The sequence below is a fragment of the Cornus florida genome, unplaced genomic scaffold (assembly GCF_030987335.1).
Source record: "Cornus florida cultivar Cherokee Brave unplaced genomic scaffold, ASM3098733v1 CherokeeBrave_3.0.0_Hap2_Chr01, whole genome shotgun sequence".
Taxonomy (NCBI): Eukaryota; Viridiplantae; Streptophyta; class Magnoliopsida; order Cornales; family Cornaceae; genus Cornus; species Cornus florida.
This window is the reverse complement of record NW_026775571.1, coordinates 21,160,158-21,173,362: the sequence shown is the minus strand read 5'-3', so window position 1 is coordinate 21,173,362 and position 13,205 is coordinate 21,160,158. Positions and strand designations below refer to the sequence as shown.

The window sequence follows — 13,205 nt, the reverse complement described above, 5'->3', positions numbered from 1 at the left end:
TGATAAAATTCAAAGAGTTATCGCCTATAGCAAAGAAATAAGCAAACTCACATCAAATGCATTCTGCATTGCATTTTTTATTCTATAGCTTTTGAAGGCACACAGCTCTATGGATATGTCCATTAGAGAAAATCAATTCATCACAAAGAATGAAACTTAAACTCAAATAAATGAAGGAAGAATTAAACATCCCAAGAAAAGAGAACCATTGCTTTTGAAGGCAAAAGTGCATTGCACATAGCCCATAACGGAAAACAGGTGTGAGAAAAACTCAAAAATCAGTTGATAAAATTTGCAAAAAAAAAAAAAAAAAGCAAGCAAATACATTCTGTATTCCTTTTTTTGTTATATAGCTTCTGAAGGCACAATCCAGGAATATAGCCACTAAAGAAAATTAATTCACTACCAAGAATGTTATTTGAAAACTCAAACAAACAGTTAAAGGAAGATTCAGAGCATTTAAATATAAATTTGTATACATATACATACACATGTGAATTTGTATATATATATATGCACATGTAAATACACATTCCTATTGTATGGCTTTCTATGGTATTGATTGGTAGGTCAAGTATGGATCTAGCAGAGTCAATAGAAATTCTCACATCTAATATGCATATACAAAATACAAAATCGGAGTTGAGAAGAATTAAACCTAAATGAATTTGATTGTTTATGAACTGAAACTAGTAATAGTAATTTGCTATGTTGATGAACCAATTGTGAAACACAAAAACTGAAACCTACAAAACTCCATAGATGCCTATGATCAAAGGTGACAAACTTACCAGAAGTTGTAGAGGTTCTAATTAAAATTCTGCCGATGATGGAAGGACGAACAACAAGGCAAAGACCAAGAACACTATGAAGACGGTGATTGTGATGATACAATCCCTATAAAGCTCTTTGAAATACTTGGAAGCTCAAACTCTCAGATCTATATATTCGGATTGTAGGTTCACAATCGATGATAGAAAATCGACGCTTAATCATCAATCCACGCCTTAATCGTTTAGGGTTTTCTCCTGCAACCAACCACTAGTACACACACAGCGTATGATGGGGCTATAGATTAGATCAAGTAATGTGAGCAGCTGATCTCAAGCCAAAAATCCAGTACATATGTGTGATAAGTAATTAATACAAGTGGATGGTCTCAAAGCTTCCACGTTAATTAAATGCAGTAAATAACAAAGAAAATGTAATAAATATGAAGTTCTCTTTTAAAATTTTATTTGAAATTAATATTTAGTTTTTAATATAAAATTTAGTTTCAAAAATAAAATTTTTACTTTTTTACAAGTTTTAAAGCTTAAACGTTGTAAATAAAATGCGGTAAATAACCATTTTTGTTGTAGTGAACCATTTTTGTTGTAGTGAGACACATTAAGCTTAAGACTTCAGCATTTGCAAGGAGGAGTGCTTCTATTGCCTTAAACAGTCCAGGGCTTTCATCTTTTCGCCTTTGATGTGGTACTCGCTATTGTCTATCTTATACCCAACGAGCAAGACTCATCGCAAAAACGTACAACTAATTCGACCTTCTCACCTAATATTTCACCTTCAAAATTTGAACATGAGCTGAGTTTTAAAATTACCAAGTATAAATTGTACACTTTTAATGAACTCAATGAACATCTTAACTGGAGCAAGTGGACTTGTGAGCTCTTGGGAGAAGGGTCACACCAATTTTTCGTCTAAAAAACAAAGTAAAAAAAGGAGGATGAATTGAATTTTATGTGGAACGGTTAGACTTTTGTGTCAATGGTGAAGAGCATTCTACATGTATAGGTAGTAACTGTTCGTGTGGAAGCCTGGTTTTTATATTCCAAGCTAAGTCTTAACCGCACATAGTCTCCATTTTTACATAACCAAAAAACCATATATGAGATTGCTAAATCTTATATTCCCGTTTTCACTCATAGAGAGCCAAACGAGAATGCTGATCAATTTTCTAGGTTGATCCTGAAATGTCCGTTTTAAACCCAAATGAGATTTTTTTTATTTATTATTATTATAAATGGCTCAATATACAAGACTCGCCGCAATGGCGTGACATACGCCATTTTTCGGCAAATACCATCGTTTAGGCCTTAAAACGACATTTTTCTGTCCTTTAGATGGCCTACTGAATATTTATTTGTTGTTTAAACGAACTCAGATTGCTTTCATTTTTTATATTTAGTAATATTTATTTGTGAAGTTTCTTGCTCTATTTTCTCATAATTTTTAGAGTAATTTTATTTCTAAGCTTATTTTCGAGTTTTAGTTTCCTTTGGAGATTGGGCCATATTACAAATCAGGACTTATTTTGTAGCTATTATCTTTTCATGCAGATTCTATTACCATGTTGGGCAAGACTTGGCTTTGGCCATATGGGCCTTGATATTCTTTGTCGGGCCTGTTCAGCGTATGAGGCAACCCTTTGGTCTTTTGTGCCGGGCTTTGCAATTGGATCTCTGGCTTCCGCTTCTTTGGGCTTATCCTACAATAGCATGCCTGATGATTCCTGGAGAATTTTCTCTCCGCACAGTCCCAAGTCACACAATCCTTCTCATCGAGTCCCGCTCTCATGTTCCGAGGACGTTTCGCACGCATATTTGCCACTGTTCCTATTATTTGTGACTTAATTTTTTCGTTTTCACGCTTCCGCTCTCGAATTCGCTCTCGCTCCCGTTATATGACTTACCACAGTCCTAATTTTGTTCACAATAATACTAGCCATGTGTGGTACCATGTATGTTTCTATTTTTCAGTCTATTTTTCAGCCAAGGATGACCCATATCACAACTAACACAATCTAGCTTAAACAAGGATTAATCAAAAACCCACAAATGCTATTCACCATTTTCATTAATAGCAAACATTCACATCAACCCTAATCAACCCTTCCATAATTGTCTCTTTCTGTCACTGCACAGGTTAGTGTATGTCTTATTAAACATGAAGTAACATAACCCGGTGGCCCCTGCTAATTTGTTCAATGCATGTGCCTCAGTTTGTCAAAAGCATTCATGTTAACGTTCGGAGCATCAAATTCGCTGTTTTGATTTAGAATGGGATGGAAAAGAATTTGGTACAAAATTTTGTGCTAAAATTCTTTTAATTGTAATTTTTTTTGTTTTTTGTTTTTTTTTTTTTTTTTCTTCTTATAATGGTAAGATTGGGTCTCTTAAAACATTCCATAATCTACCACTAGGAACATGCAATCTCTCCGTCTCAAGCGCACGAGACAATTACAGTAAAAAAAATTTCTGGGATTCGAACTTCCAGCCTTTAAAATGTGAGGTGAGAATTTTTGTCATTAGGCTGTGGGCGAATTTGTTATACTAAATGTCCTCCAATATCAAAACCAGTGCACCAATCAAACGCTAACATCAATTTGTGCAAGGAGATGGAAGCATCAAACCAACCAACTTCACTCATGGTTGTTTGTGTGCATGTATACTTGTTAAATAAAAATCACTTTCATGATTGGGATTTCTTCAAGTTTTGAATTGAATGAGAAATGATATTCTATGTCATTGTTTTTGAAAACATTGTCATCTTCATTAAATAACAAATAAAATACCCTCAATTCAACTGATTAGTAGGGGTGATGTTCACTGCCCAGTGTGCTCTAGTTGGCTTATTTCAGCCCTAGAGGCTGAAGCTTCTTCCTTTTCGCTTTTTAGCCTTTTCCTTGTTGCTTTATATATATATATATATATATATCTGATTACTCAAACCAATGTGACACCTTACGGATACAATTAATTAGAGTCAGGAATGCAAGTTGACCCTACCCACCTACCACACCAGCCTCATTGGCATGGTACAAGTATATATTATTACAAGGCTTTAACATCCTTAAAACGTCAAAAATTATTAGTTATATACAAAGGAGCGGGAGAGTGGAAGGCAAGTGCGCAAAATTAAGTCATAAATTGTACAAATTAGATCGAAAGCGTTTTGTCATAATGTAAAAACAGAATCTCTTAAGAAAGATTGTGCAATTTACGTACAAATTATTGCTAGAATAATTTTTTATTTTTTCCCGAGCCCTTTGAACTCATGGCTAGAACAATCAGCTGAAGCTCATTGTGCGTGTCTGTGCGTGTTTTTATGGTGCATATCCACTTTCAGGACCTCTCCCAATTCAACCATATGCAAATTACCTTGCTTTTTAAAACAATCATTCATACATATATCATCTATGTAATGGTAAATAAAGCAAAATAAAAAGAAAACATCTTGCAGATTCCCAATTATGCTATACTCAGAAAAATAAAACGAAGATCAACTAGATTAAGTCCTTCCATCTTTCCATTATGCACATAAAAGTTACTTACAATAGCTGATACAGTCTCTCTGGACTAACTATTTCAACTGACAGCCACACTTGCATCCGCTTCTTCGCTCATACAACTATGCTTCAGTGCTAAAACATAATTTAAGCACTTCCCACTACATGTATCCCCTAGGACTCAATAGATTTTCGTCTAGGAAAGTGGACAGCAGCAGCCCTTGAACAAACTCGCATTTCCGAGCCTTCTCTTCTTTGTCCTTGTCTGACAATGGAGATTGCTCGATAACTCTGCAACCATAGAAAGACATCTATTCAATCTTAACACGAAGTGTAATAAGTAAATCCATTAATGATTCTAATACAGAAAATGAGAGAGAGTAGTCACAATAGCATTCACTGCTACCAATGACTCGTTCACCCGGGGGTTCAGACAATAAAACTAAAGCCAATTGGTCTCCAAAAACTTTCGGGTGATAAGAGAACATTCAACCAAACCACACACACAATCATAGAAACAGAGACCCGGAAAAGCAGAGATGTCTGCTTTTCTAACAAGAGTGAAAAATCTTTTTACACCACACCATGACCTCCAGCCCAACACCAGTGAATATCTTCTTAGCTGGATTTTCATTACTTCAGTGTTCCAAAATACTGAAGTAAACATATTACTGTAGTCAAAACAATATTTATATCAATACTAGACATTAGAATCATAAAGTACTCAGACCTCCACTCCTATCGGTCAATCATGGCCAACTTTTTCTCCTTTCCAGTAACAAAAAGTTAGTACAAAGCCACATTATTAAACAATTGTACTTCACTCTTTTCATTTTGCTTTCAAACAATACACAGTTAAGATCCTCCCATTTTCTTTTTAATATCCATCTAATTCTTATATGCTAACCAAACAAATGAACCATAATTAGCAAATAATTTGGAAAGGACAAAATTATAATGCATATATTCATTGTCCATGGAGTATATGCAACCCTATTCGAAATGTTTATTGAACCATTCTTAAATTTACCCAAAATTTTGAAACGATAGATCTTCCACATTCAAGTTTCAATGGTAAAAGCAAATTTAGTAAAAGAGAATAAATAGCCCAGAACTTGTGCTGTTTTACATGATCTCTGGGCAGTTTCCTCTAATATTAACCTTTAAACATCCACACAAATGGTGTACTATCAGTGTCCGGAGTCCAGTCCAACATACATATATATATATATATGCATACAAATATATATATATATATATATACACACATACAAATATAAATGTATTGTAACAGTAGTTTGCTAAAGAACCCCACAAGAAAAATCAAAACTGGGATAGATCACTATTTTAATCAGAACTGGCGTAATTTATTTTCTTTTCTCCCTTGCCAAAAAAATATATATATTTGATTTATTAAAGAGCTAGAGCCTAATAAGTACAAACCATCATACCCTTTATGAATTTAATATTAAGTTAACTAGGAAACAAAAATTGATATGAAGCTTAAAGAGCATGGAAGCTTGAGATAAAGACAGATCAAAAGAAAAACAAAAGAGGCAACCACAGAGCTATTAGACTCTCAAAACATTTGAGATTCAAAAAAGTAACACTTAAAAAAATACAAAGACCATCACATCATTCAATCAACATAACAGTAAACCACTTCAAATGTGGATTTTAATTTCATTATTAACTTTTGACCTCAAAGGATCAGCTAATGTGAAGACTTTAAGAGTGACCATGCATCAAATATCTACAACAGAACTGGCTAATTTAACTATTAAAAAAAAAAAAAAAACCAGAACTGGCTAATAATGAGAAATAATCTTATCCAAGAAAACAAAAAAAAAAAAAAAAAACCTAAAATACCACTCTTAAAAAAAGTTCAATTTCCACATACCATACCATAAAATGTTCAAATATCACTTATTTGACCAAGAGCAAGGATTCACTTCCTCAAATTCATTCCATTCAATTCATAATTTACTCTTTAAGTATGCAAATTTCTAATTTTATCATCCATTTCCAGACACACAAACATCAATGATATAAAGGTCATACATAATTAATGCCGGTGCTATTACCTTTCTGAAAGATCCTCATTTAAGCTTTGCTTCACTAAGCTTGCTTCAACTGAAGATTGAGGTTTTACAATTGCAGGTTCATCCAGAACAGGCTGACTGTATATAAATGATGACAGCAATGGATCAGGTTCCGTATTGGAGGAAGAAACCAAGCATGAAGTCCCACCAAGGAGGGACTGCAAGGTTCCATCCCGCAACTCTTTTCTCAGTATAGAAAATGTGTTAGATCCACCCTTGCGGAATCTCCTCTTTCTAGGCACGTAATTTCTAGTCAAGGAACAGTACTTCACAAAGAAAATGAGATGAAATAATATAATAACATACACATATATGAAAACCTTGTAGAAAGAATGAAACTCAGATAACAAGGATGTGGAATGCCCGGTTGAACAACGGATATGCCCTGGTAACTAGACTCGCGGTTAAGTTCTTGTATGAAATCAAATCCAAAATGCAATTTCTGGTAATCAGTTAGAATGACAAAATAAAACTAGATAGCATGATTCTGAGAAAATAGACTCAGCACCCAGTTCAACTTTTTTTTATTTTTTTCTGCTGTGAGAAGAACGCATTTACTTTCTTGTATGAAATTAAATCCAAATATAAATTTTGGTGGCTAGTTAGAATGATAAGACAGCTAGCCAAAAATCGTTTCACAACATATAAAATAAGATAATAACATTCAAATTGTCTTTTAAACGGAGTAAACCTAGGACAAGTCTTAAATTAGATGCCTTCACATAAGTCCTTAAACCTTGCTGGCTCTGGCAGTGAAAACCTTGTAGGAAGTCAAAACATACAAACATGTTTGTTAAAATCCAGATTCTAACAATCTCCATTAAAGTAAAAAACAAAAACTAACCTAGAGACCAAACAAAAAATAAATATCTCAAAGTCCTGCAACACAGATGTAATAAAACTGGAGTCAACCCAAAGGTATAATTGTCAACAATAAGCTGATTCAATTATCTCGTAGACTGTTGACCACATACAGGCGTTGATCTCATGTTAAGCAAGCCAAAACCAAATTGTATCAAGTAGCCTATTATATAAGTCATCCATTATGAGTAAAAAGGATATTCTTAAAAGGCTTCCGTGTTGCATGGTAATGTGGCCAACCAAATCCATTCCAACCCTTTTTGCACAAAGTGGGCATATCTGCATAATTAAACAGTTACAAGTATCATTAAATGGGCAAAAACTCAAAAGCAAAAATCACTTCATATTTGACAGCCAGCACCATTGTACAATAATACCCTATCCAACAAAACCTCTTATCCAATCCTAAATCACCAAGTTCCAAGTTTCTTTCCACCATTCATTCAGAATGCAAACTTATAAAGAACCTAGGATGTTTATTAAAGAGGTACCTAGAAAAGACACTTCATTGAAACATTGGACACTTACAAAACACTACATTTAGAATCTGTTAAATGCAGATGACATTACTAATTTTTCAAACAGGTGACATCAAATATCTCTTTTATTTTTTCCACATAAGCCATCATGATTCTTTGATTTGTAACTTGATATTTTGAATAATTTCTTCAGGATACTTTTCATAGTACTTACTTTCATTAAACTCCTCTTAGTAAAAGTACATTTATGCATATATGAAGTATAAGGGCATATATGCATATATGACAATAGATATTCAACAAAGTATTAATTTAGTGTAACGCCCCCTAAGAAGAAAATTTAAAACATGACTTCTACATACTGATTTCATTTAGGAATCTTTCTAGATACATTGACATTCATATTCTTTCGACATCTTACTGCGAAATACAATGTTTTTAGTTTCTTAGCTTCGATATGCATAAATAAGCACTTTTCAAAACCGGTAAATTCTAAGAAAACATCACATGGATGCACAAAAACATATGGGAGATAATGTAAACAGATACAATAAATGTTATTAGTAGAAGTAGTTATTTCAAGTACTCTCCGATCCTTTGCACTGGGTCAATAGCATTCTAGAAGAGCTCATTTTGCTGTTGCTAGCAATTTTTTCTTTGATTTTCCCCTGAAAAGCAAGATTAGCAATACAGGAAGACCCACTTAACAAACAATGTTCCAACTTTCAACTACACGATTCTTTCCAATGTTCCAACTTTCAACTACACTACTCTTTCCCTCACCGTACATGCGAATAAATTAATTATAAGGACACCATTAAGAATTAGAATCAGAATCAACTTCCAAGGAGATAAAAGAGAATTAAAACTGAAAATATCAAAAGCATATATTAAAAAACACAAAATTGCAACTTTTCTGTTCTGGGTCATTAACAATTTTCAACCTGAATCAACCCAAACAACAACCCAGCAAAATTCAGACATTTTCTCTCAATCAACACTAAATTTACTTCAAATAAATTAAAACTAGGTCAAGAACTTGGAGTCCAAATCAAATTAGATAAAGTTAAAAGGTTATTACCCCATTCTTCGCTTCCACCGGATGGTCCTCATCTATATGACAGCAGAGCCCGACCATGTCGAAATCCTCTGCACAGAAGGGGCACAAGAACTCCGGCCGCGACTCATCCTCTCCGTCAATCTCTTCACCTCCATGACACAGATCTGCAGACATACAAATTACACCGATATCAAAAGCGATTCAATCCACTGACTGCACTCTAAAGCTCCATTTGATTCCCGAGAAAATCAAAGCGAAAAACAAAAAAGTGATAGCTTTGAAACTTTTATTTCAGGATAAACTCCAAAAGTCCTAGTTTTTCCCAATTTTCTATCATTTTCCTTCATTTCTGAAGATTTCTCGGGAAACAAAAGGAGCATAAGTAGTGGCTCTAAACTGACCCAATCTAGTTTGATAGCGCCTGGAAGCATTTGTGAGACGACTATTCCACGAATCAGAATCCATTTGATTATGATCCAAAGAAAAGCTCGAAAATTTTCTTAATTACCCACAGATTAGATTAGATTATAGAGAGTTGTTGAGACTGTTATATGTGTATACATATCTGTGTATATATAGCCCTAAGGAGGCGGAAGAAGAAAAAGGCGTGCCGAAAGTTCGTAGAAATGAGGAAAGAGAGGGTGAGAAGAGAGAGAGAGGGGGGGGTGGGAAAAAGTTAATGCGTACGGGTTCAGAGATTTATAAAATAGGGTTTATGCATATGCCTATGAAGTTGCAGTTTATTTACGGAGGTGCCACTAACTGCCTGACTAAGGTGACTGGTAGTGAAGAGGAAACTTTGCGGAGAAGCAAAAAGATTGCGTCACCGACTTTGACTCACTGCGTCACCGGTACAATGTTTTTGCTGACAGGTGCTATGTAGAATATAAACTCTGGGTTATTTTGTGTTTTCACACTTATCATTGTGTAATTTCATTGGTTAGAGAGCTGGGTGATGAAGTCATTTGACAGCTGTAAAGGACCTATCAAGACAACAACATCTGATTGTACCCACAAGCTAGAAGAACCGGCCAATGTCATTTTGGGGTGAAAAAAAAAAAAAACAACCAGCTTAATCAATAAATCTAATCATTTCCGTTAGATTTTTTTTGGATTTGGTTCTGTTAGGATTCTAAACTATAGAATCATTTGTAAACGGATTATGATTTAAAATTTTATAAAATTAAATTGGACGTTTTATAAATTATATATATTTATAAATTTTATTTTATATGAATAATAGAATAATAAAAGTAGTCTTCTAACCATTCAACAATATTATATAATAAAATTATATTATAATAAAAAATTATTATATATAATATATATAAATTTTTAATTTTATATATATATATATATATATATATATATTAGATTGAGTTATAAAAAAAAAAGCCTAGAACTGTGGAACTGAATTGAACCAAACCTTTATCTCATGGATTGGTTCAGTTCGATTATATTGTTTTCATGGTTTGGTTTGGTTTGGTTCTAATTTTTATGGAATTGTTAGGAATGGTTTGGTTTCAAATATTTTTAATCGGTTCAATTCGTACCGTGTGCACATAGGCAGAGCATTTAATGGGCTAACTTGGGCTATAGCCCAGGTCTTTAAAAAAAAATTAGAACTACTATTCTTATCAGCCTAATCCATATGTAATCAATTTTTAGTATTACTTTTTCTCTTACTATCAGCTCAATTCAGCCCACCCATAGTACTACCCTTCCTCTTCCTATCAACCTAATCCATATGTGATATGTAATCAATTTTTACTGCTCTTCGGCCTCTTTCTCTCAACACGCAAGATGATATTGTCCCTTATAAGGTTTGGCCTGTTTGGGTGTCTAACAAGGAAATTGCAGAGATTTGAGAGGGAGTCCAATTTCTCATCTTTTTGAACAAATATAGATAATAAAAAAATAAAAAATCAGTGAAAATAATACGTAGAAGAAGAAGAATCTCTCAAAAATCAAGAAACTCTATGTACAGGTGATTTTTTAACTTTTTATCCCCTAAAAAACTTGATATGATATATGAGAACATTATCGTTTTTTAGTCTATTTTTAAATATATATAACAAAATAAATGTTTTAATTTACAGTATTTTGAATAGTAATCGAAAGCATATTTGGTAATATTTATTTATTGCAAAATTTTTTAAAGTAAAAAAATTATTTGGTAAAAAAGTATTGCAATAAAAAAATATAATGACTAGTTTAAAAATGTCATTTTAGAGTTTTTATTTTTATTTTTATTTTTTTTATTATTTATTTATTTATTTTTTTTTGTGTACTGTTCGTTGCTATATTACCCGTTGCTATAGTGCCGAAACATGTAAAAATACCAATTTAGTTTTTTGACTGTTGGCCACAATACATTAAACGTTTCGGCACTATATAAAACAAAAATAAATATTTCACTCCTATAGTACACGAAAAAAATAAAAATACCAAAAACAAAACGATTATCAAACAAACCCTACAAAATAGAGCATTTTTTTAGGTATTGATTTTGACTCTCAACAAGTGCGCACCACTTTTATGGTTTTTAGCTTTTTCATTATTATTGTACTAAATTATTAAGGAGACAGACAAGTTTTTTATAAATGAATAATGATAGAGTGTTTGATTTCTCTGATCCAAGTCCAATGTGGCATAGCCATGTCAGATCATTCTAAAAAAAAAAAAAAATTCTTTTTTGCACACTAAAGGCAGACCACAAAATCAATCGAGAAATAAAATTTATCCACCTTAATGAGGATGTCCTTAACTATTCCCCGTGGTTGTTTTGTTGATCAATCGGCGAGTTAAAGAACAACCGATGTAAGTTTCAGATCACCTAATCCCAATTAACAATAAACCGAGTATGGAATAAGGTTAACACTTGCTTCTAAATCTAAAAGAGCCTTATGAATTTCATAGTCCCCAATGATACAAGATATAGTGGGGGCACCGGGATCCTTAAATTTTAGAGGAGTATTATGTTGGATGATTGAGCTCACTTGTTTAATAAGAATCACTTTCTTAGGGACTTAACTTTTTAATTTTCTCTTTTGAGTACACAAGTCCTTCAAGAACTTAACATAAGGTGGAATTTGACAAATGGCATCAAAAAGAGGAAGATTGATTTTTACTTGTTTGAAAACTTCTATTATGTCATTGATTTTCTCCATTTGACGTCCCGAGAGGGAGAGTTCTTTTAGAGCTTGAAGAAATGGAGCTTTTGGCTCATAAGGTTTTCCTAAATATAGAGACAATGATGACAATAATGGATTTCCTTCTTTTTCATTTTCATGGGATGAAATGGTTTGTGGAATAAATGGAAAACATGGCAATAGATTCTCAATATTTCTTACCGGATCACCATCCTTACTTGGCATCTCTTCATTTTGTTATCAATGATCTTACCACTTCTTAAGGTTGTGATGGCTTGACCTTATTCATGTGTGGAAGATCCCGATGTGGGATTGGATTCCACCATGTGAAGTATCTTTGGGTTTGGCTTGGGTTAGCTAGGCAACTACCTTTTTTCTCTTGCCCTTATTAAATTTGCAATTTGCCCAATTTGGGATTCAAGCTTTACAATTGATTGGGAGTGAGAATGGAGCAATTGTGTATTTGCCTTAAGATTACCCAAAGCAGCCAACACCTTGTCCTTAAAAGCGGAATTCCTTTGAGGTACTTGAGGAGCATTTGAATAAGAATTGAAAGTGGGAGCTTGATGCTATGAATTCGAAGAATGACTAACATTTTGATGATGAGAATATTGCCCCCGGGGGGGGGGGGGGGGGGTGATATGATTGAGATTAAGAATTTTGGATATGAGATGGAACGTACTTTCCTTGAGGGGGATTTGCACTTGCTCCTTGATTTCTTCATAAGAAATCAAGATGATCTTTCCACCCGAGGTTGTAGGTGTTAGAGAAAGGATTATTACCCGGGTGAGAGAATGTGGTATTCACTTGCTCTTGAGATTCACTTGATATTGATTGTCCATGGGGACAATTTTGAGTATTATGACATGGATTCGAGCAAATGATGCAAGTTTCATTTTGAATTTGGGGAGAAGAGGATAATTGTTTCGTCGAAGTTTGACTCAGCAAGAATTGGTCAAACCTTTGAGTGAGGTTTTTAACTTTCGTGGCTACCTCAATAGACTTATCAATGTGATAAAGATTTTCATATTTCTTTCCCCCTAACATTGATACACGACCCGAACAAGTGAAAGAAGCACGATGCATGGAGTTTTCACTCAGATTATCGAACAGAGTCTAAATGTCATCTTTATGTTTAAGCAAGAAGGTGCCCTCACATGAAGCATCTACCATTTGCCTATGAGTGTTAGACAAGCTTTCATAGAAACACTGAATAAGTTGCCATTTTGGAAAGTCATGATGAGGACACTTCCTTAACAAATC

The 13,205-nt window shown here is 33.7% G+C and overlaps 1 protein-coding gene and 1 pseudogene across 1 annotated transcript; one reads left to right on the top strand and one right to left on the bottom strand.

Annotated features, from left to right (window-relative positions):
* LOC132269860 (uncharacterized) overlaps nucleotides 1-13,205 on the top strand; it is a 153,484-nt pseudogene that overhangs the window by 113,028 nt on the left and 27,251 nt on the right.
* On the bottom strand, nucleotides 4,271-9,452 carry LOC132293627 (protein DEHYDRATION-INDUCED 19 homolog 4-like). The gene is made up of 5 exons (XM_059791175.1): nucleotides 9,192-9,452; nucleotides 8,812-8,954; nucleotides 7,453-7,530; nucleotides 6,373-6,632; nucleotides 4,271-4,579 (listed from the first exon to the last, which is right to left on the bottom strand). Exons 1-5 carry the CDS (start codon nucleotides 9,253-9,255, stop codon nucleotides 4,450-4,452), a joined length of 675 nt encoding a protein of 224 aa, XP_059647158.1. The 5' UTR covers nucleotides 9,256-9,452; the 3' UTR covers nucleotides 4,271-4,449.

Excerpts from the sequence above, each read along its gene's own strand:
- LOC132293627 (XM_059791175.1), bottom strand. The coding sequence starts at position 9,255 with ATGGATTCTGATTCGTGGAATAGTCGTCTCACAAATGCTTCCAGGCGC. Across the intron at positions 6,633-7,452 it reads AACACGGAAGCCTTTTAAGA|GTGCCTAGAAAGAGGAGATT; the intron begins ATATCCTTTTTA and ends ACTAGAAATTAC. Across the intron at positions 4,580-6,372 it reads AATGAGGATCTTTCAGAAAG|AGTTATCGAGCAATCTCCAT; the intron begins GTAATAGCACCG and ends CTATGGTTGCAG.